At 44.9% G+C, this 22,781-nt stretch overlaps 1 protein-coding gene across 11 annotated transcripts in view; it reads right to left on the bottom strand.

The window, feature by feature from the left end:
* APBB2 (amyloid beta precursor protein binding family B member 2) overlaps window positions 1-22,781 on the bottom strand; it is a 973,994-nt gene that overhangs the window by 28,478 nt on the left and 922,735 nt on the right. For 6 of the 11 annotated variants that reach the window (XM_086963923.1, XM_086963925.1, XM_086963926.1 and 3 more), the window contains 2 exons: window positions 13,429-13,544; window positions 2,798-2,977 (listed from right to left, as the gene is read on the bottom strand). In XM_086963923.1, coding sequence (XP_086820049.1) covers window positions 2,798-2,977; window positions 13,429-13,544 — 296 coding nt within the window. Of the gene's footprint in view, window positions 1-2,797; window positions 2,978-13,428; window positions 13,545-17,826; window positions 17,875-22,781 lie in introns of all 11 variants that reach the window. The other 5 variants (XM_086963922.1, XM_086963917.1, XM_086963921.1 and 2 more) reach the window with 1 other exon arrangement.

The raw sequence follows: 22,781 nt of genomic DNA, 5'->3' as shown, positions 1-22,781 counted from the left end.
CTGAGGGCCGCCAATGGCAGCGCGGCCCTTGGCAGGGAGGCGGGCGCAGCTCCTCTTGCTCGATCTCCGGGCCAGCGGCGGTGAAATCAACACGGAGCAATGCCGGGTGGGCACCGGCCTCCAATAATTAAATAAAAACGGGGTGGCACCCGTAAATAAAAATATAACAAGCGGGAGGGGGTGGGAAAGGGGGAGGAGAGACGCTGACGACGGAAGGCGGGTGCCGGCAATGCCGGACCAGACACGGGGGCGTTCCCGGCGTCGCGTGACGTCGGCAAAAGCCAAAGAATCTCGGGAACGCCCCCGTGTCTGGTCCGGCATTGACGGACAGGCCCCTCGTCCAATGGCTAGGCTCCATTTATGGAGCTAGCCAATGGGACGGGGGGGCGTGTTCCATAGTGCTTACTATACTCATTAGATTTCTCTGGAGGAGGAGCCTAACGGCTCCGCCCCCCAGCGAAACCTAAAAAGCGTATCTGTAGGTGCAAACATCTGTGTTGAATGCATGCATGCTTGCATTTACATAATCACGCAATATCCATGTCATCGTGCCCCATTATTTTTTTTTCTTTAGACATTCTGCATAGCAGCCGGGATGCTGTACAGCATGGCTAAAATGCAGAGCCAATTTGCCTCATTAGCGAGGCGTACTGATTTTTTCAATGATTGAAGTGGTCTACGACAATGGGAAGGAAATATTAAAGGTCAGTTGGCGATCAGTCTCAATAGTATTATTTCAGAAAACTTTTTTACTCGGGCATTGACTTCAACACATTTAAATATGGTCTTTTAAATGTCAGGCTTTATGCTTTGGAAATTTTACATGTTGCTCTTACTCAGGCATTAATTCTTTCACCACGACAACTAGGAAATGCCCCCTCCCCTTTTGTGAACATGGCTCCTATAAAGTATCTCAAACTCTAATGAAAGAGGCTACAGAAGCATGAAAGACCAGCCTGGACATGAAAAGCAGGTCAGGTATTTGGTGCTGTCCTGTAAAACCCACCAGTCTTCACCGAGGTTTTTTATAAAACAGATTGTTGGAAAGGGGATCTTCGAATGGGCCGAGCGAAGTCGAGAGGCCTCCTGGCGAGGTTCCTCCCCTAGGATCGTACAGATGAGCAATCACCCCCCTACAGATGGACACCACACAAAGATAGGTTCTCAACGTTTTTATCAACAATTTAAGGCAGGTTATCGTAGCGATACAGGTGCAACTGGATCCAGGGATCCTTTCAGGTTTAGTCACTGAGGGAAGGGGGTAGCGAGACAGTCTTGGTACCAGTCTGGTACAGGGATACCCTACGCTCAGCTCTCAATCCTCGAGCTGGGGGGTTCCTCAGGGTTGGGCCGCGGCAGCGCCCAAAAGATGGTGTCAGCGTAGATAGCGCTATACAAGTGTAATTTAAAAAAAAAAAAAAAAAAAAAAAAAAAAGATGGGCCGCGGCAGCGCCAGCAGGGCTCCAGAGATAGTTTTAACGAAGATGGGCTGCGGCAGCGCCAGCAGGGTTCCAAGAATGGTTTCAACGAAGATGGGCCGCGGCAGCGCCAGCAGGACTCCAGAGATGGTTTCAACGAAGATGGGCCGCGGCAGCGCCAGCAGGGCCTCAAGGATGGTTTCAACGAAGATGGGCTGCGGCAGCGCCAGCAGGGCCTCAAGGATGGTTTCAACCAAGACAGGCCGCGTTAGCGCCAGCAGGGCCTCAAGGATGGTTTCGGCGAAGATGAGCCGCGGCAGGGCCAGCAGGGCTCAAAGGTGGTTACGGGTTCCACGCGGATGAGTTTGTCTCGGTGTCTCTCGACTCCAGGATACAACTCCCGACCTGCTCCAGAGCTGCCCCAGATATAGGTCTGGCGTCCTTTGATGTCCGGACCCTCGCACCTGGGGGTCGGAGGGGCCGGGATGAGCGTGTCCAGACACCCAGCAGGGGGGTGGAGCCAGCGCCCAGGGAGGCCGGAGGCGATCGAAAACAGGCGTCGGGGGACAGTTGGAGGACCATCGAAACTCTTCCCCTCATTGATCCGTCAAGTGGCCTCTTTACCACCTGGTCGGATCGTGGTGCCTCGATGTCGGGGCTTCGCTGGGTCTGCGGCCGGGGTCGGGCCGAGGCCACGGGGCCTGGTCGTGGAGGGTCCAAGATGGAGTCGGGGTTTGAGATGGTGGTCCGGGATAGGGTTCGAACCAGCCGAGCGTGGCGAGGAGGGGTTGCCGAGTTCCAGAGGGGGAGAGCCGGCGATTGCCCGGAGGGGCAGCTCTCGTTTAGGGTGGATGGTGCCGCCTTCGGCCGGAGGACAGGGGTCGAGGTAGTCCAGGGCCCGCCAGGCGCGAGGGGTGGGACCACGCCACGAGGCCGGGTCCAACACAGATATATTGTGCTCGACACAAATTGTAATAAAATACCTGCCTAATTGCATAGGGCCTCTAATGACATACCCATGCATGCAGTTTTCTCTCATGCCTCTGTATTCGCTTGGTCACCCTTCTCACTGGTTCTCACCCTCTTATTTTGGCCTTCTGACCAGAATTTCTTTCCTTTCCTACTTCTCTCCAACCTCAAACTCCCTTTCCCTCTTCGGATTTTCACTGAAAATGTTTTTTCTGCAACCTAGGTGTGAGATCTAACAGGAAGGTACTTTGTTTTCTTCTTCCAAGTAGAAACATTCCTCTTATGTCCTTACTATTTCCAATATTTCAGTGCGGTTCGATAGCTGATGCTAGCACGGTGACCCAATGACACTAGTTTTAATGCATGGGTGCCAACATCAGATGTAAGTTTCTTGGGAAGGGTTCACTTACCATACAAGCAGCCTGAACAGCTTCTGAAACGTTCCCTGCGTTAGGCTCACACCAGAAAATATGACACTCGAAATGCTGATTGCCAGTGTCCATGATGAAGGCAAACGTATGGATATCTTTCCCCACTCCCATAAAGGACAGGAAACGTACTCTACATTCCAACAGAATCTCTTCTTCATTCTGTAGGGGAGAAAATGAAAATTTGTGATTGCGGCTTCAAGAACACAAATGCACTCTTCTCCGCAGCGCGGTTTAATGTGAGAGCGAGACAGTCTGTCAAGTATCATTAAACGCAATGTGGAATGCCAGACCCCATAAGAGTTCACGTCACACCAGCACATTACATAACCCATCACTTCCATGAGCACACCATTTCACAGACGTTTACATTCTACAGAGACTGAAGTGGAGCAGACCTCTATTATTTATGGGCCTCGAGTGCGCAATGGAAGGCCCATATACCGTCCTAGCCTTGGTATGGCCGACTAGCATTCAGGATCTCTGAAATTGTTTTGTTTCTTGACATAAATTCCTGATGATCAGATCCCTTATGTTGGTAACTCACATCGGCCCCTTTACTTTTCTTCACTGGAGATAACCAGCTCAACCAGGTGAATATGCACTTAAACAATGCGGAGTAATGCACATCAGCTACAACCTGAATACCACACTTTGCGGATGATTGTACTTGCTCAAGTCACATTCAGCAGTTATTATTCGATTGAATTCAAACAGTAGGAGTACACCGTTTATGTTTCTGTACATTAAGAAGGGTCACTGACGGAAACCAGATAAGCAGAAATGTAGGCAGTAGGCAGCGTATGCGCCTGACTTTAGGGCTTCTAGGCACACTGGAGAGGAGTGAAGGAAAACAGGAAAGGAGATGGATCTGTGAATCAAGAAACTGCAGGAAAGCTGTAAAGATTGTGTCAATGGCAGTATATTCCTTGTGGAAGTGCATCGCATTCAAGTGCATTCATGATAGTAAGGCTCTGGAATTAGGGAGCAAAGAGCCAACACAGACCCCAAGTGGCCATGTTGTGAAGGTTGGCGAGCGCTGTTTACTCCTCACAGGTAGGAGCAATTCCAAGTAATACCCTAAGTTAACGATGACCTCTGTGGGTTCTTTGACATTGTAGTTATCCATTTAAAAGCGTTTTGGGATTGCCATAAAATCTATCAGTGGCTGAGACTGACTAATCACTAGAACATTTACATATCTCAATCAATGACTTCATTTAGCAACAAAAATGACTGCAATGAAAACACATCGATTTGTACAGCGGCAGAAGGCTTCGAATGTAGATGAACTACAGAATATTAAACAATAACAAGCACAGCAAAATCTCCCCTTCGGAGCATTCCATCATTTCTAAGTTCCTGTCCGTTTCAAACCTTTATCTCCCATCACCAAGTTTAATATCTTCATTTGTACCCAGGTTCGTTCTCTCTACTGTATAGTGCCCTTCATCAGTATGCAGAGACTGTAGTGCCCTTCATTAGTATGCCTCCAAGATGCTAGCATCCCATAATCAAACATCCAGGCCAGGATAAGGCAGTGCCAAGTCATCCAGCTAACACTCATTGTTACAAAGCACGCAATGACAATTTAGGACCAGCACTGACAAAGCCAATAACTAGAAGGTCTTCTATGTCGGCTACAAACGCGCACCTTGTGGATAGTCATGTCGTTTGCGAACAAAGAAGTACAGTGCACTTAGGAACGTGACAAGTGGCCAGAGAAGGAGTAATGTGCTTGCCAGTAGTGCCAGCCACTGTTTGTGTCAGGATGAGGGGGAGTGTATCAGCTAACCATGCAATAGTCTTTGGCCTTCAAGTTGTCTTGAGAAACAACGATTCCAGTTGAAATATGATTACTACAAGGTTAAGGAACTGAGCTTCCTTCCTATTTCACTTGCCACCAGTTGTGTCTGAACAAAGCACTTTGATGCAGTTCCACTTCTGATCATTATGTTTTCATTCACTTTACATTTGAAAAATGGCACTTGCATCAACATAGCAAATTATTACAACCACAGAGACTTGAATGTGTTGCACACTCTTCACCTGTTGTGAAATACCACTATATAAACATTCAATTTGATCAGTTTGTTCTGATATTTATTTCTCTATTTTTTCAACTTTCTTTTCATAAGACGCCAAATAATTCATAAAAAAATTTTTTTTAACCATTATCATCATATTAGTGAATAAGTCATATGATACTAATATTCATCACATACATGTAAAAGAACAAAAACAATAGCAGTCACAAATAATAATTCATTCACTGTTCATTGCTGGTGCCCAATGCATTTCGGAACTTGAGACAGTTCCTTCATCAGGGGCTAATCTGTAAACAAAACATATGATACATATATGAAAAATACATTTAGATTCCATGGGTGGCTCACAATTACATTACATTGCCTATGATACATCCACTGTAATCACTCTAAACATTTGTGTTGTAAATAGCCAAATAACCAAAGGATGTGTTGAATGTATATTGTAAGTGCAGAGTCTTTAACATAGAACAGGAGAATAATTTGTTTTGCTCGAGCGTTAGCCAAAACCCGTTAAAAACTCAATAGGATTTAGTCCCCACCCCTTGCAACCTTCCATTCCTTGATTACATAAGGAACACCAGACGTGCTAGTATCCCTTTTGTTGGTGAGTCCCTTCTTTACCTTCATGTAAATTGCGCCATTATCTCCTTAAAATCAATAAAAAAAAGTAAATTTTAAGAGTCTTGTTATGTTTACACTTGTAATGACGCCGCTGCCCATTATGGTAGCCCTTTGGGCTCGGTTTTAGTGTTTTATATGGATTCCCACTGCTGGGCCCCGCTACTACCTTTGTTGTAGAGTTATTATTGTCGTTCTCCATCAATTTGGGTTCATGCTGGGCCTGTGGGGGCACTGGCTAGATTTTTTTTCCCATGATTACTACCAGCCCTAGTTTCTGGGAGCTGTAACTGAGCCTCATGTGCAGTTCTGATTAGATGTATGAATTTTCCCGCTCTTGCCAGTAGGCAGGTATGTTTCTGTGAAACACCAATCCAAGGCCTCCTTGCAGGACCGTGTGCCCTTTGCCTTGAGTATTGGGTGTAGCAACTGGTGACATTCGTTGGCCAGTTTGGGGCAGCAGCATAGTAGGTGAAAGTAAGTTTCTTTGTGATAGTTGCATAACCTGCAAGACACTGCCTCGTCCTGTCGTGCCCATTTTGGATTAAAGTCCAGAATCCTAAGGTTTGTGAGGCCCAAGAACAGAGTGCTTCTTGCAGGTAATGTTGAGCTTTCCCTTGGATGTAAGATCTGTTGTCATGATGGTGTTTTGGCAGAGTGAGTCTTGATCCTTTTCAAACGAGACCGACCGAAACTGCCACTTCACTGCGTTTGACCAAGCAGAGTGTGTGATCTCATGTAGGGGCATACTATCTGCTTCCATTTTCATGGTCCCTGTTGCTTGACCCAGCTTGGTGTGCCAGGGGAATCCACTTCCTTGAAGGTTGTTTTCAAGTGGTGTTTGAGAGTGTTGTCGGGGGCCTTAAGGACCCTGATGTAGAACTTTATTAAATCCCCCTGTAACACCAATTCTGGTCTGCTGAGACTTCGTTCCAGCCATAACCTGGTGTTCCTAGCTTGTCTGGGCACTTGCAATACTGTCTGATGTGCTTTAGACTGGGCTGCTGTTATGATTTTGTCTAAGGCTCCTGGGAAGGCCTGGTGGCCATAATTGATTGCCAGATTTAATTTTGCCCTAAGGACGGTCAGCATTGGCTCTTCTGTTGGACTTGACAAGCTCTGAGTTAGGCGCCTGAAAGAGAGAATTATTCTGTGGATTTTTTAGTTTAGTTCTTATTCGATGGTCGCCCAATGCCCATGTGGCTTGCTTTTTGAGAGGATGTTTGACAAATACTATTATCTTTGTCTTGTTCTCATTAACTAATAAGCTATTTTCCTTATTGTACCTTGCTAGGTTCTTTAAGACTCTCTGAAGACCCACCGTGGTGTGGTCCATTACCACTGTGTCATCAGCATACTGGAGGGATGGAAATCTCACCTTGCCCAGTCTCAGAGGCACTAAACTGGCATCTTTCAGAGCTTTCCCCAGCTCTTCGGTGTACAAATTGATTAATGGTGAGGTCAGGACGGAGCCCTGTTTGAGCCTGTTATTGGTTTTGACTCTTGATGTTACACTTGTCAGGCTTAATTTAACCTGGAGCCATGTCCTCTCGCTTTTAGAAGTGTAGCAGGGATCCGCCAGGATGTCAGCTTACCCCAAAGTCTTCCTTGGTTGACTCTGTTGAAGGCTGTGGTGTAATCTATGAAACAGCAAAACAGAGGCAGGTTCTTCTCCATACCCACCTGTTTAGATAGATAGCTCAGTGCCATGATGTTGTCCATCGTGGAGCAGTTTATCCTGAAGCCTGTCTGATGGAGCCGGCGGATTCAGTTTTAGTCTGCCCATTCCTCCAAGTCCTTCAGCAGTAATCATGCGTAGGCCTTGGCTTCTATATCAAGCAGGGCAATTAGCCTGTACTTGGTGGGGTTAGAGTGATCCCCTTTCTTGTGTATGGGAAATAAAATTGAGCCTTTCCAAGACTGTAGTATTGTTGCTAGCCATAGGAGTTGTTATAGAGTGGTGTAAGAATTGGTGCACAAAATACCAAAGTAGACTTGAATACCTGAGCAGGAATACCATTAGGCACTGGAGCACCATTGTTTCTTATTGCTCTGATAATCCTTGCGATCTCCCCTTCTGTGAAGCGAGCACTTTGACTGGTCACTGGAACTACTTCCTGCATGCTCTTTGCCTGCGGTACCATGGCCTGAGCTGCTATCTGAGTGGTCTTAGTGGTAATCGGTCCTGACACTTGCGCGTCACTTGTATACAGTCCTTTCACATACAGTTCCCACTCTTTGCCTGCGATGCTGTTCTCTTTGGGCAAACCTCGGGAGCTCAGCTGGTTTATGTATCTCCAAAGTTTGGTGTTGCTTTTTTCCTTAATTAGAGAGAACACTTTAAGCCATTTTTCTTCCATAAGCTTTCTCTTGAGCTCCCATACTTTCTTCCGGTATGTTGTCCTCAGAACCGCTATGGGTGTCACCTCCGACTTTGAACCACCTTTCTTTTTTGCCTTGAGTGCCTTCCTAAGGTCATGTTTGTATTGTATCAGGCACTTGGTGCTTGTGAATCAGTTGGCAATTGTTCTATATGGTGTCTCTTTTTTGTTTGGTGGGCATTGCCCAGGATCGTCAGTAAGTTCGCCATCAAGGTTTCCCAGTAGCCTATAATAATTGTTGTTGTGGAGCCTATCTGGGGTCTTCTTTCCTGGATGCTACGAACTCCAACAATCTGGCTCCGAGGTGGACAGTCCATTTTAATCTTTTGAGGACTCCGTATTGCTCTTCTCCTGTGGTTCTGCCAATGGTTTCATGGACATCCGCCGGTAGCAGAGTCAAGTGAAAGCTAGCACGCAATAGTCTGTGATCGCTTTCCTGACGTCCACTGCGAAATTACTCAGCATACTTACCTGCCTCACATTGATTAGAATATAATCTAATGTCGATATGTTCCTGAAAGTCAGCTTGGGGCACCAGGAGGGGAAGCTGTTTTTTTTATTCCATGCGTAGATTGTAACTTGAAGCTTTAGAGCAATGAGAACAGAGGCCCTGAATTATTCCCAGTTCTGAGCGCGTCTAAAGTGTGGTCCAGCCCTCTCGTGTTAAAATCTTCAGTGTTGATTACATTGCAATGTTCAAATTTCATTAATACTTCTTCGAGAGTGCTGGTGAAAGTTTCCATGTAAGACTTGTTTGGCTCTTTGTTGGATTAATGTACCAATTTATTAGCAGCAGGCGATGAGGCTGATGACTCGCACTGAGTACCTTGATCGCCATGGCTTGAAGGTCGAGAGTTTTACTCGTACTGCTTTGGTTTTAAGTGTGCAGGCATCCTACCGCCCCTGACACGTCTTACATCGGACGTCAGGCACTGGAAATCGCTCCCCCTTACCCTTTTGGGCCGTGCGGCCCTATTTAAGATGATGTCCCTTCCTCGATTCCTATATGCCTTGCAGAATACCCCGCACTACGTCAGCCCCTCATGCTTTAAAGAAGTTGACGTTCTCCTAAGGGACCTGCTCTTGGAGGGCAAGCCTCCTTGCATCGTTGCCCACAAGGTCACACGGGGGGGATTGACGGGGATTTGGATGCACATATAGACCTTAGGGATCCTTCCTTCCAGATGGAAAAGTGGCTTCTGCCGGGAGGAAGCTTTGAAGGGGGGCTGTACGTTCGCTCACTGAACCCCGCATTGACTGATCCCACTGGACATGCAGTCCGAGAGTGGAAAGCGGCAACAAAATGCTTGGGGTGGGACGACAAGATCATGCTGACTACGCCCCTCTGGCATAGTGATTGACTGGGAAAGCTGATCCGCTTTGATCGATGGGACCTCATAGGCATTTCCAGAGTGGGCGATTTGTGGAAGTCAAGGGATGTGGTGGGAGTGAGCCCCAGACGACTTGCGGATGCGGCCTTTCTAGGTCCGGGTGCAGACTGCAAGTCGGTTCGGCGTGTCCCACTCAGATGGAACAGCGTGAGGGAGGGCCGAGAGCTGGAGGGTGGGGCAGAGGCAGAGCTTAGCACATACTGGGTCTCCCAATGGTGCACGAGCTGAGCCCTACCGGAAGCAGAGCCAAGAGGGTTGTGGCATCTCCTGCCCAACAGACCTGAGGCACAGCCGATTTAGATTGGCACCGGCACGGTAAATGTTGCACCCTTCTCCCATTATTATTAAAGCCTGAGCCTACAATAGATGAGCCATAGACCAGCAGCTGAACCAGTGCAGCACTGCAATCAAACTCCCTTACTAGTCCTTCCCAGAGGCGAGTGGAGGGTCTTTTTATAGCATCTCCCGCTCTAAAAGAGCCCACCACTCCAGGGCGGTGGGGAGCAAGCTAGCGGTGGAAGGAGTGAACCACCAAGGAGGAAGATGAGCAGTTTTTGAAATCCTCCCACAACGTAATAGGAGACTGACACTTGAAAATAAGCAAACAAGTCATAAGGGGATGAACGTGGAGGGGGGTGAGCTCGCTCAGTCAGCACAAAAAGGGTCACAAGAAGCACACCCCTCCTACAAAATCAGGAGCAGTCAACATTAAACACTCCTTGTCAAAGGCTTATAACCCACTTCTTTTCATGTACCAGGTAGCCCAATAATATCTCTGGCTAGCTCAACGGAAGATTAGGAAAAGGGGACGAGAGGGTGCACGAACCACCAGGGCAGGGGCCCGGCCTAGGGGAGGAGGGCTTGTTAGAAGCTCAAGGCTTCTAACAAGATTTTGAGGGTTGATATGTGCCTGTGTATTTTGTTTGAGAATAGAAGTTTACTTTGCTTTTCACACTAGATGATTACATTTAGATATTTGTCTTTGATGATTCTGATGCAAGGATCACAATTATTCCTCCAGGTTCTTTGAAGGTTCTTTAAAAGTTTTTAAGTGGTCAATGAAACATAGGTTTTTACAGCAATCTAGGTTTAAACCTTTTTAAATTCTATGGTTGCAATTTGGTCCAAAGACTCTTCTAGGACTTTGTTCAGAAGATATGTTGGGATAATTGTTCATGTTGTCAAGAGGGGGACCGGCAAGCTTTTCCTAGAGCAGTCTGTCCAGGCAATCGCTGGAAATGGAGTTCCAAATTTGTTAACTTATGGTAAGGGTTTGAGTAGCATGACAAAAATAATACCTCTTGTGATAAAGAGAGCAACAAAATGGTGGCAGATTCTGAGAGGATGGAAAAGCTATATTATTAGAAGTTCAGATCAGGTTCAGAGTATGGCCGGCTTTGTGTGTGTTAGGCCTAAAGAAGAAAGGGCTTCCAAGGCATTCTTGTAAGGCTCTGAGCAGCATTCTTTGCCCACATATTGAAGTTCCTTTGAATTACTGTGTCTGCAAACAGGACTTGGGCATAGAAAATTAGTTCCTCTAAATCACTGGAAATAATCTAGGACTGTTTTATGGGGTAGTAGAGAAGAATCATACCTAACAATGTATTTGAGGATGTCTCTAGCCCCAGGCGAATATTTTCCATTCCCTGAAGGTTAAGCACAGGCAGCGTCAGAATATAAGTCACCCTTTCTGTCCTCGTGATCACATCTGAATATTTTATCATTTATGGGATTAATTCTTCCAGAATAGGGTTACAACTAAGATGCAGGCAGGTTTTGGTGATAAATAATACATCACAAGGTTCATTCACGAATATGGTGTTAAAAAAGGTATAATTTATATGACCTGAGTGGGCATTAGGTAACCCTGCTTTCCGTGTGTTACCTGGTTTTGATACCGGTACATTTTTTCCAGGCGCCTTGGTATATCAAAAACACAGTAGACTTTCCTCTGCCAGCATGTTCTTGGTGGGTTTGTCAAGTGGGTAATCAAAAGAGAAAGGATACATTAGCAAATGTTGCTACATTCAAGCTTAGTTGACCAATTTTATTAGTGGGCAGGACATTTTCTAGATTAATTTGGGTAGAGTGGCTGGCCAAAGGACGTGGCTGGGTGCAGAATGACTGCTTTTGGTGTGCAAGAGGTTCATCCTCGCCGTGGTCACCATTTTAAAAGCACTAGAGGAGGCAGCTCGGTGGAACAAGCTGTGAGCCCTGGCTATGATCACGATCAGGTGAAAGCCAGGCAACTAAGGGGTCAAAGAAAAAGTAAACTGGTAAATCAAATATTTAAATCATGGAAGGGAAACATTAAAAAAAGAGGATAGGCAACATCCTAAAAACGCATACAAGGAACAGAAACATAAGTTAAATAAAATATGGCATAAAAATAACAGGGTCTGGAGGTCCAGGATTTACAAGAAAAATAAAAGTGGGCGGTGGGGGCACAGTTGATTCACTCACTTTTTTTTAACATTAGAGAATTGCTGATTAGATTGATCGTGCTGTAGCCACCATTTTTAAAGCACCGCATGGGGGCAACTCTAGGAAACATTTTGTGAATTCCGGCTCCACCCATAATCAGACAACAAAGAGGAGAAAGATAAGGTAAACTAGCAAATCAAATAACTAAAACAATAGAGGAAAATTACATTTAAAAGAGGCCAGTCAATCTTCTAAAAAGGAATACCAGGAACAAAAATATAAGATAAAATAAACTAGGACAATCCAAATCGCACCATGCCATACTACCAAAATATAACGAAAGGAAACGTTTGCCAATTGATGGCAGGAAAACACAAATGACATTTTTTCAATGTGATTTCTGCTTAATGGAAAAGAACTTTCCGCTCGAACGACCACACCAAAAATGCCCTTTCGTGTGCTTCTTAATGTAACATTACTTTGCTACTGAACATGTAGTCTGCTTTATTATATATTAATAGGAAACACAGATCTTTCCAGGTTTGTAAGTGCTTTCCTTTGCAGTTTTGGCTAGACTGGTAACAGCTTGTTCCCTTTAGATGTGTTTGCAATGCCAGGCTGCTAGCGTGGGCACTTTAAAATGTCCAAAGGGATGGGCAGCAAGAAACCAATAAATATATAATGGCCTTCATCGTCATATGTGCGTTGGAGCAGAAATGAGCATAACAAAAAGGAGATGGTGAGCATGTAATTTATTTTTAATCACCAATTTTATGCCAAGTGCAGTGCATATTCATATTTTAGTAATAATTCCTTAAACAACTTGAAAATGCTCCGCTTCTTTAGAACCATCTGTCATCCCATTCTGTCGCTATTTGAGAGAGAGTACACATTCCTCGCCTTAACTGTTACGTCTGTCCCCTGCTCACTGTCCACATAAGAGACTTGTATTTCGTAGCACAGGACACACATAAGTCGGTGCCAAGTCATTATTGAAAGGACCCCCCTGGTCGTTAGAATGGTGATAGGGCTTGCCTACAGCAGGAAGGAGACCGGTGACAGGACACGGCTTAGGGGAAGGTGATGGGGCGCAGAGATCGTATTGGCCATAGTGGGTGTATGTGCAGGAGCAGGATGATGGGGCTGAGCAACTGCCTGCACCTGGGCAGGAGGAAAGACACAGAGAACTGGAGTAGGGAGAAAGTGTTTTGTAAAGCGTTGGAAGATGAGTTTACAGGCTTGTGTGCAAGTAAGAAGATTGGAAAGGAAAGCCAGCAGGCAGGCTGGAATCCAGAAATGAGACGTACATGGTGGTCTCCCAGTGTGATAGGTGCTCTCAAGCATTCGCTGTGGGGGCATGGTGGGCGAAAGCGCAGAAACCAATAAGAATATGAGACACATTCCAAGTCAAAGGACCCAAATGACTTTACACACTTCCTGAGTGATAATCTGAAATGTCAAGCAACGTTACTTCAACATGCAGGTACAATGCTAAAAAGACCTACAGCAATGCTGTGCTTGACTTGGTCCAAGAAGGGCATCTGAAGTAGAAGCCTTTAGTAAATGAAGAACTCACAAAAGAACCAACTTAGTCATGGCATCGACTGAAACACAAGCATTGCTCTGATTGTGGTTCATCAACTTTTGGGACTGTCACAATTTTCAACATAACATTGTCAACAATACTGCTCTACCCTCTAAACCCACATGGTACGTTTCTATTAATGATGCAAAGAAAATGACCTTACTTTTGCCTTGATGACTGTCACAGTCGCATCAGCAACATTCATGATGACCGGCGTCCAGTCGTCTCTGTCTGACGTGGTCATGAGACTCTCGATGGCTGCGTTCACTATATCCATACCTAGCAATGAACACGCGCAAAGTGAAAATGGGCTTATGTTTATCAAGGTACTTAATGAAGAGACTGTGCAATATTATTCATAACAGTGCTGACATATCTAGCCCCTTTTTGGTTACAGTCTTGCCATGCATGAAATACTGAAAGGTAAGCAAGCAGTGTTAACACTTAGACTGTATATTTTACTTCGGATCAGGCAACCAGTACCTGAATAGAGGTAACGTACAACCCGTGAATGCCTCCATTAGATAGCACAGTGACTGTGGAGTAAACGAGGCCAGGAAGGAAAGCTCACAAACTGAAGTGGGGAGAGGAAATATGGATACTGCTATTCTTTCTAGGGCCTTTGTCACCCAGGAGTTTACTGTGAGCTAACAATCAGAGAATGGAGGCACTAGAGGTTATGGAAGTCGTTTATTTTTAGTGTCTTGTATGTAAGGGGTCGCAAGGGTTTTCAGTGTTCCTGGATAACTAAGAGTATGGGTTAATAATGGGTCGTGTAGTTTTAAGGGTCGATGGACTAGCATGAGTACAGGGAGAGGGGTTAGAAGAATTAAATAAATATATATATATATATATATATATATATATATATATATATATATATATATATATATATATATATATATATATATATATATATATATATATATATATATATATATATACACATATATATATACACATATATATATATGGGGTTTTGATGGGTTTACCCTAAAAAAGAATATATATATCCTTAACAATGCATAGGAAAGACCTACGATGTAACGATGTAATACAATGCGCTGTAAAGGTCAAAAACGTATTACATGTGTGGTAAGGGCACACGTGACAAATGCATGCGTGGTTGACAACTGGCAGTCCCCTAAGTGGCAAATGAACACATGGTTAACAACTGACAGTCCCCTAAAACATGTGTACAGTTCATATATAAAGATTTGCAATCAAACACATGGACAGTTGAGATGTGTTAAAACACCCAGGTATAATTAACAGTTCGGTAAAATTTAGACGAAAGAGGCTACTTCTTTGTGATGTTAGATGCACTCTTTGAACTTGGACTAGGAGGGGAAACACACTTGGGATGTAAGACACGCTGGTGGCGTGGAGTCATAATGAATAATAACGCGGTGCTTAAGGCATATTAATATACATTACAGAATGACGAAAGCAAACAGTTACATATGCATACCACCCCAGACCAACTACCCTCCTACCCTCTTGCTCTACTACAGAAGATACTTATGGTCATTTATGGAGCAGAAGCCGGGTGAAAGACGGAGAAGTAGCTTGAGACATTCCACTGGGGTCCCAACTCGATCATTCCAGTCGCACACACACCCGCGGCAAATGCACCATGTGACCAAATTAAATGTGCCCCTTAAGTTATTCTGATATAGAGGGTGGGGGAAGGGAGTAATGATACTACTTCCTCTTTCTTCAGATGCACTGCAAGATTTAACACACAACGACAAACATGAGTGAAAGAAATACACACACTCATACATGCATACACATTCACTTAAAAAAATGTCAAATGGAACCTATGGTTGTTTGCTTAGATCTCAAAACAACGGGAAAAAATCTGCAGCAAACTTCAGTTGAAGGGGACGTAGCTACGGTGCCGATCAAAGATGGCATGACTGACCAAGGCTCCCCCGAATCTGGGAATCCACTCAACGATTTGAGACAGTTCCAGCGTTCGCAGAGGGACGAGATTCACGGCGTCTCTCCCTCTAGCAATGTTGAGTCACTGGAACCTTTAAAAAGACAATGTTGCAGCGATTTTAGGGCCATAACGGCCCGGGGGATTTCTCCTCACAGTGAGGTTACGCCCGCCATTTTGTAAGGCGAGCGTGCCCCCCTCCTATACTCAAGTAACCTTTCCACACAATATCGTGCCCCCTGCTTCCGTAAACAGCTCTAGTGGATAATTTTGTCACCTCTATACAGTGAAATTGTTTTTTCTTCATCTTCTATTTATGCTGTTGGCATGCTCACAAGGGAAACATATTACTTTCACTGGAATCCTTAGTACTCATGGTGATTTATTTTTGATAATTCTCTTCAACATGTGTTGGCTAACTTGATAATAATCACTAATCTTCATTATTACATGGGCATTACCCATTTGGATAATGAATTCGACCCTGCAGTTTCCTGATGCATTCTTGTGTGCTTCGTCCTTTTGGAGCTGTGGTCTTCCTCCCCTCACTTAGTGACAGAACTTAGTTACATCTTTTGAAGGTTTTACCTCACGCTTGTACTTACACAGTGCTCTACAAAATCTTCTTCTCTTTTTATATGGGGAGTTTAAAAAACCTTAAACTTTCAACTCCTACCAAACATACTGCACACTCGGATTCAGACTCTACTTACAACGACCTGGAAGACGATCCTTCTCCCAAACCTGACCTCAAACCAGGCACGATTCCAAAATCACAGCTTTCAAACAAGTTATCTGTGGTTTCCACCAAGCATCCAAGTGCACTCTTCCTCAGCATCATCCATGGACGTAATTCTTGCGGAAATTCTTGCCTTGAAACCCTTTATGGAGGAAACTAATAAAACTGCACCAGTTGGACGATAAATGGTCTTCTTTTGAAATCACGAGTACTAGTGTGGAACAAAAAAAAGAATGTCTACAATCTACTTGCTTACTTATCTCTGCCCTAGAATCAGAAATAACACCCCTTAAAAGGCACACTAATTTGACTTCTGACAGCTAAATTAAATTACAGACTCTCCACTACTATATTTAATCCTTTTTCTGATCAAAGCACAAAAAAACATTTAGGTCATTCTATTTGTTTTAATCCCTAATATTTAATGTAATAAAACAAGTGCTAGCACTCATTATGGGCCATGTTATGAACTAGCAAACCATAATCTCAAATGTAGAGTTGAAACTGTTTACAAGTGCATGACCTATTTTTGCTAAATGCATTGTGTGAAATCCAAAATTGTTGGGCTGACGATACATTCAAATACATAAAATAACATGTCAATGTAATAGTGCTTAAGGAAAGACAACACCACAGAACTGAGATTACCATCATGCATTTGTGTTGATCATCTATCATTACAGTCAATATTTAATTTGGAAACCATACCCACAAATAAGATTAAACAAACAATTGTTTAATTGTTGCATTAGTAAAATTGTATTTCCACATATGTTGGTTTCTGTCTCGATTGATTGTGGTAGTTTCGTAGTGATGTGAGAATCCGTGCTCCTGGTAGAGTAAGGGACAAGGCCACAATGTACACCAGATCTAATTAAGTTTCTGCATGCAAGACTGGTTACTAGGTAATTAGGCCAACAACTATGTAATTATTTTCGATATTATAAGCCCTGCCTGGATTCCAAGTGGTTTGAAACTCCTTGAGAGTCATTTTACTTACAGTGAAAATTCCTTTCTCTGAAATTTACACTCTTTCCGTCACTAGTACAGAACAGGTGAATGTATAATTGTGAAAGAATGCAGCTTATTATTGCAAACATATTGGGCTCTAAATGGAAAACAAAGAAATCTGGAGTTTATAGAGATAATGCCTACAAGAAGAATTGTTTTCTGAGGTAAAACCACTGGAATCTTTAAATGTAAGAAGTTGTTTGATAAATATTGCTAAAATAATATTGTGATGCCATTGTGGTTTGGTCTCCTTGTACAAGTGCATTGACATGCATTAAAGGATTTATCATGTCCAGGGTCGGCAAAGAAAATCTTCCTTTAGGGTTTCAGTAAGGCCCAGTAGTGACTCGCAGAGCCCAGTGTGAGTGCCAGCCAAGTCAAGTATACAATAAACAAAGTAACCATCAAAAGGTAACTGAGCATTTTTCTCTGTAAGGCCAAAAAACGAAACTAGGGGAGTTTATGTTTAGGGTCCCAGATGGTCTAATGCTTCAATGATGGTTTCATAAAGTCCAGATTACAGAGACCTGATATTTTTTTTGGGGGGGGTGGGGGGGGAAGAGAGTAATATACTGCGAACTCGACACCCAAAGGTATCAGAGCATTAGTTGCGTTACAGATGAACATTCATTTTTCTTAGGCAGGGGAAGATTAAGTGATATGTCCAGAATCACAGGATGTTAAGCATTGCTGCCGAGACTCGAACTCAGTTCCCGAGCTTCGAGGTCGACCGCTCTAGCCATTAGGAGATGTGGGTTATTCTGAAACGAGATGTAGATTCTTACATTACCTAATTATTTAGCTATGGCGGATAAATATAAAATGCGAACACATTTTTATGTATTATTGAGACACAATGGAACAACCTTTTTTTGGTGTTGCAGGCTTGGGATGAAGACTTCTTGGGGTGCTTCCTGGAAGTATGTAAACAAAAACACAAGGAAAACGTATGTAACTTATGTCCCTTCTGGGTGTTTAGTAGGGTTCGGGCCAGGGTCACAGACAACAGTGTGATGAAACTGCATGCTAAGTTTCCATTGATAGGAAGCTGATATAGTTAGTATGTCTAGTAAGTATGCCTTCATTGAGCCCGACAAAGTTCAATGACTGTATAGCTCCCCTCGCAGCAATCATCCAGTCGTTCCTCATAAGCATGGTTTCTTAAGCCGAAGATACCCAACTTATACCCAACTTATATTTTCTTTTCAAAACACCTCTGAAATGATGCAAGCAGCTTTTAAAGCATGCCTTTTTAGGGTTGCTGACTGGATGAAAACCAGCTGCCTTAAGCTCTATTCGAACAAAACTGAAACACCCACCCGCCAGCTGCGCTCTTTTGGTCAACACCTGACATCTGTTCCTCGGGTTAAGAGAGCCAGGGCAGGAGGGCGCTCCTGGAGTGTTCTTGCCCCAAACCTCTGGAACTTCCCCTCTGTAAGCATCAGAAGCATCGAAAATCATGTGACATTCATTAAGGCTATAAAAACATCTCTCTTTTCTAAGCAATCTGCTTCCCTTTCCTGCCCCTCCCGCCTCTCTGTCTGTTTGAGATCAGCGCTGGGAGGCCCCTTTGCTCGAGCATCCATGCGCTTTACAAAAACTATAACACAACATTTATCTTTGAAGGAACACAAACTATTTAGTTCAATGTTTGGTGGCCAAGAGAACTGGGTGAGCCACCTACCTGCTCCTCCCAATCCACAAGAAATGTGCAAGTTAAATTTGACTCCGAACCTCCTCCCCAATATTCTATCAGGTGCTGCAACATGTTTCTCCCTTTTACAATCTTTAAAAAAAGTTCTCAACATCTTACCAGCCAATACACGTAAGACTCAGTCAATCAGTCGATTTGCATAACGCAGCTAATACCCGAGAAGATAGCCAGTCTGTTATGGACAGATTACAGAGCAGCAGGCAATATCGGCACATCTCAAATTGCTTCACTGGTTCTGGTACATAAGAGGATTTACTCCAAAACTCTGGTGATGACACACAGAGTCTTCAATAAGAAAGGCCTAAAATAGGTGATTTACAGAGTTACTTATTATTGTCCTACGAGATCCCTATGGTCTTACAATACGCTTCTTTTGAAGATTCGGAGGGGCGAAGGAGCCAGGAAAGAAGGCCATTTTTTTTACTTTCTTTCAGCCAAGATGTGGAACGAGCTTTCACTAACCGTATATGTCATCCCATTAGAATCTTGCTTTAAGAAACAGGTGTAACCTTGGCTATTTTAACATTCTACAAAAAGAACATTTGATAGGCAGAATGCAGAACAATGACATACATTCACTCCAGTACAGAGATCTGGGCCTTTTTGTTCACCAAGCCATTCCAGTTTAGACCCAGCCATATGCAAATCAGTCTTGACTCTGTGCCCATTGGGAACAGTCCAGCCTGAACTGCCAGGCCAGGTCCTCCCTGGACTGGAAACCAGTATCTTAGGAGCTCTTTCAGGCATTTAGCCTGAAATAGCCCGTGGTGCTCTGCTTCGCCTTGAAGCCAGCCAGCACCTCCGCGCAGGGTTCGAGGCCACGCTCGATCCCGTTTTTCTGGTCTAAGAGTTTTTTGCGTTTTTCTGCTTCTGAGTGTTTCCCTTCTCGCTGTTAACTGTCTGACTACTGGTATTTATGATTTCACTGTATTGTACCGTTTTGCTCTTATTCTTGCTCCGCTGTGCCCCTGTTTTTTCCGCCGTCTGCCCTCCTGCGCTGACCCTCCCCTTCCACCCTGCTCCCGCCTCCCAGTTGCTCATCCCTCCCCTACAAATGCATCCGGCTGAGCGGTCGCGCCGCTGGCGTGCCTAAAGCAAGCCCCTGGCCCCCGCGACCTCCACAGGACCCGATGCCGCTACGACGTAAACACCCCCATGCACTCAATGACAGGCGAAACTCAACCTGCTTCCAGGCCTCCCTGAAGATCACCCATGGTCCCATCACCTGCCGTAGCTGCAGCTTCTCCAGCCAACGCACTCCAGCACGCCCTGCCCATCCCGACGGAAACCTGGATGAACGCCTCCCCGGCACCGGACATAGCCATAGGCATCCCCGACGGCTACAAGATCACGCGCAGAGACGGAAACAACAGTAAACCAGGAGGAGGCATCGCCATCATCCACAGGGACACCATCAGAGTATCAACCAGCACCGAAGACGCCCTCAACATCGCCGAACACCTACACTTCCAGATCTACTTTAACAACAACACCCTCAGAGGAACCCTAGTCTACAGACCCCCGGGCCTCCGACCACAGTTCAGCGAATCCATCGCCGAACTCATCAGCACACACGCCATCGCTTCAACAAACTAAATCCTCCTCGGAGACCTGAACTTCACCTGGAGAACGCCAACGACAACAGCTCCACAACACTGATCGACAACCTCGGACTCAAACAACTCGTCACGACACCCACCCGCTCCGCTGGACACACGCTCGACCCCATCTTCTCCGCCAGCAACCACGTCACCTTCAGCCACACCACCGAACTCTACTGGACCGACCACCACTGCATCCACTTCTCCTTCGAGAAACACACCGCACACAACCAAACGCAACGTATCCCAAACCTCAACTGGAAAAAAGTCATTGAACACCAGCTCATCAATGCACTCGCCCGAGACCCTCCTCCCGAGCCCGACGTAGCAGCCCACAACTTCAGACTATGGATCGACGACTGCTCCAACACCCTCGCCCCAATCAGGAAACCCTCCAACAGACACTAGAGCCATCTGGTTCAACGACGACCTCCAGAACTCAAAGCACACCTGCAGAAAACTCGAGAAGCAATGGCGCAAGGACCAGACACCAGACAATCACGCAGCGCTCATGAACGCCAGATGCAGACACCACCACCTCATCAGATCTGCCAAAAGAACCTCCTTCAAGGAGCGCATGGGCAACAAAGCACACAACAGCAAAGAGCTCTTCAACATCGTGATGTCGCGTTCTAATCTAGGACCCCGATCAATACTGTGACCTTATGCCCCTATACGGCTATAATCCCTTTGTACCCCTATAATGGCATAAACGATCAAGAGTGATATTTCAGAAACTCGTCTCTGGCCTAACACGATCAGAGCCACATTTCAGAATCTCTTCCTCTGCAGCTCATTAGAGCAAATGACACAGCAGAAGCCACTATCTAAGATTCCTAGATTACACTCCGAGTTCTTCAACAAGATAAAACTCAGCAACCTGGGAAAGCCCCGCTTGCTATGTTTTAATTAGTAATAGAACTCTAATGAGCACCGAGAGACGATCACTTCCTAGTGACATCTTTATTGACGTCTTATATCCAAAAACTTACGTCAAACAAGGCACCTTTCAGGTATAAATATTACCAACGTTGCCTTAAGCAAATGCTGCCTCAATGACATCGATGATAGCGATGGTGTGGTGAACACAGGAGCAGAACAGTTGTCCCTTACAGAGCCCAGCAGATGCAAGCTGCCCACGGACGCTGCCCCTCCTCCTCCTCGACGCGCTGAGAGAGACGCGGTCTTTTCTCCTGCCGAGAAAATCCAGCTCTTGCGAGTGACTGGGATATCGAGTCCTGGAAGGAGATACAAGACCTCCAACATTCTATTCCAGAGGTATGGTGTTCACTAAACCCTTAGAGAGAATTCTTGAAGCAAACCTTGGCAAAACCAACTTAACTAGAACTGCTACTTACTCCCTCCCACGTATTAGGCTTAGGTTAGGTACACTGGGGTAGGCGTAGTTAGAAGCACCAGTTGAGTACGTTAGCCTAATGTATATATGAATGTATATATTTTATTCATTTTAACCATTGTATGGCTAAGAAACCATATCAATGCTTTTACAGAATTATTTCGCAATACTCATTTTACTGTACGCACTTTTTATAATAACTAGTCTTGCAATTGTAGCAATTCATTTCTCTTGCATGAGAAGAAAGACTGTTCAATAAATAATACCTTTTATTGAAAACGCCCGTCTCTCTATTCTCTGCACATTGGTGAAAGTAATCTGCACAACTGACTGAGTAAAAGAACTGTCTATTGTTTCACACAACTCTAGAGATTGACTCTTATTCTAAGGAGCAAAGTTGTCATGTTTATGCGGTTGTTGGAAAACTGAATCCCTTCTTGTCTGTACCAGGGAAGCTGATCACTTCCTATTCAGTCAAGAAAGTTTCCAGTGACCTCTGAGCTAGTTGGTAAAGAACCCAATTAAGTTTAGCATAGTCAGTAGAGACCTGGAAGACCCGCAGTTCTACGTCGATACTACTGTTTATGTTATTCCAATGCGCAGGGCCTATTGGGAAAATAGGAACTACACTACAGTGAAAGAACTCGCCACCCCCAGCAACAGCTCCAATGACATACCACTGTCACAAGAACTCTGTGACTCCCTGGCTATCTTCTTCCAGCGGAAGATCGCAGACATTTACAACAGCTTTGATGACCAGACGCAAACGGCAGACGCTGACATCCCAGAATCAACACCCACCGAACACACCAGCCTTCTGTTCTCCTGGAACAACGTCAACGACTAAGAAACCGCTAAAATCATGAACACTATTCACTCCGGATCACCCTCCGACCCTTGCCCTCACATCTTCAACAAGCCCCATCATCGCACCCCAACATCAAAAAATCATCAACAACTCCTTCGAGACCCTCTCCTTCCCAGAGAGCTGGAAACACGCCGAAATCAACGCCCTCCTCAAGAAACCCAAAGCGGACCAAAAGGACATCAAGATCTTCCGACAAATCTCCCTGCTCCAGTTCCTTCGCAAAAGTCATTGAGAAGATCACCAACAGACAACTGACACTCTTCCTGGAGAAAACAACATCC

This window comes from Lissotriton vulgaris, chromosome 3_2, assembly GCF_964263255.1.
Source record: "Lissotriton vulgaris chromosome 3_2, aLisVul1.2, whole genome shotgun sequence".
NCBI lineage: Eukaryota > Metazoa > Chordata > Amphibia > Caudata > Salamandridae > Lissotriton > Lissotriton vulgaris.
Note: the sequence above shows the minus strand (reverse complement) of the source record. Positions and strands in the feature narration are given on the sequence as shown.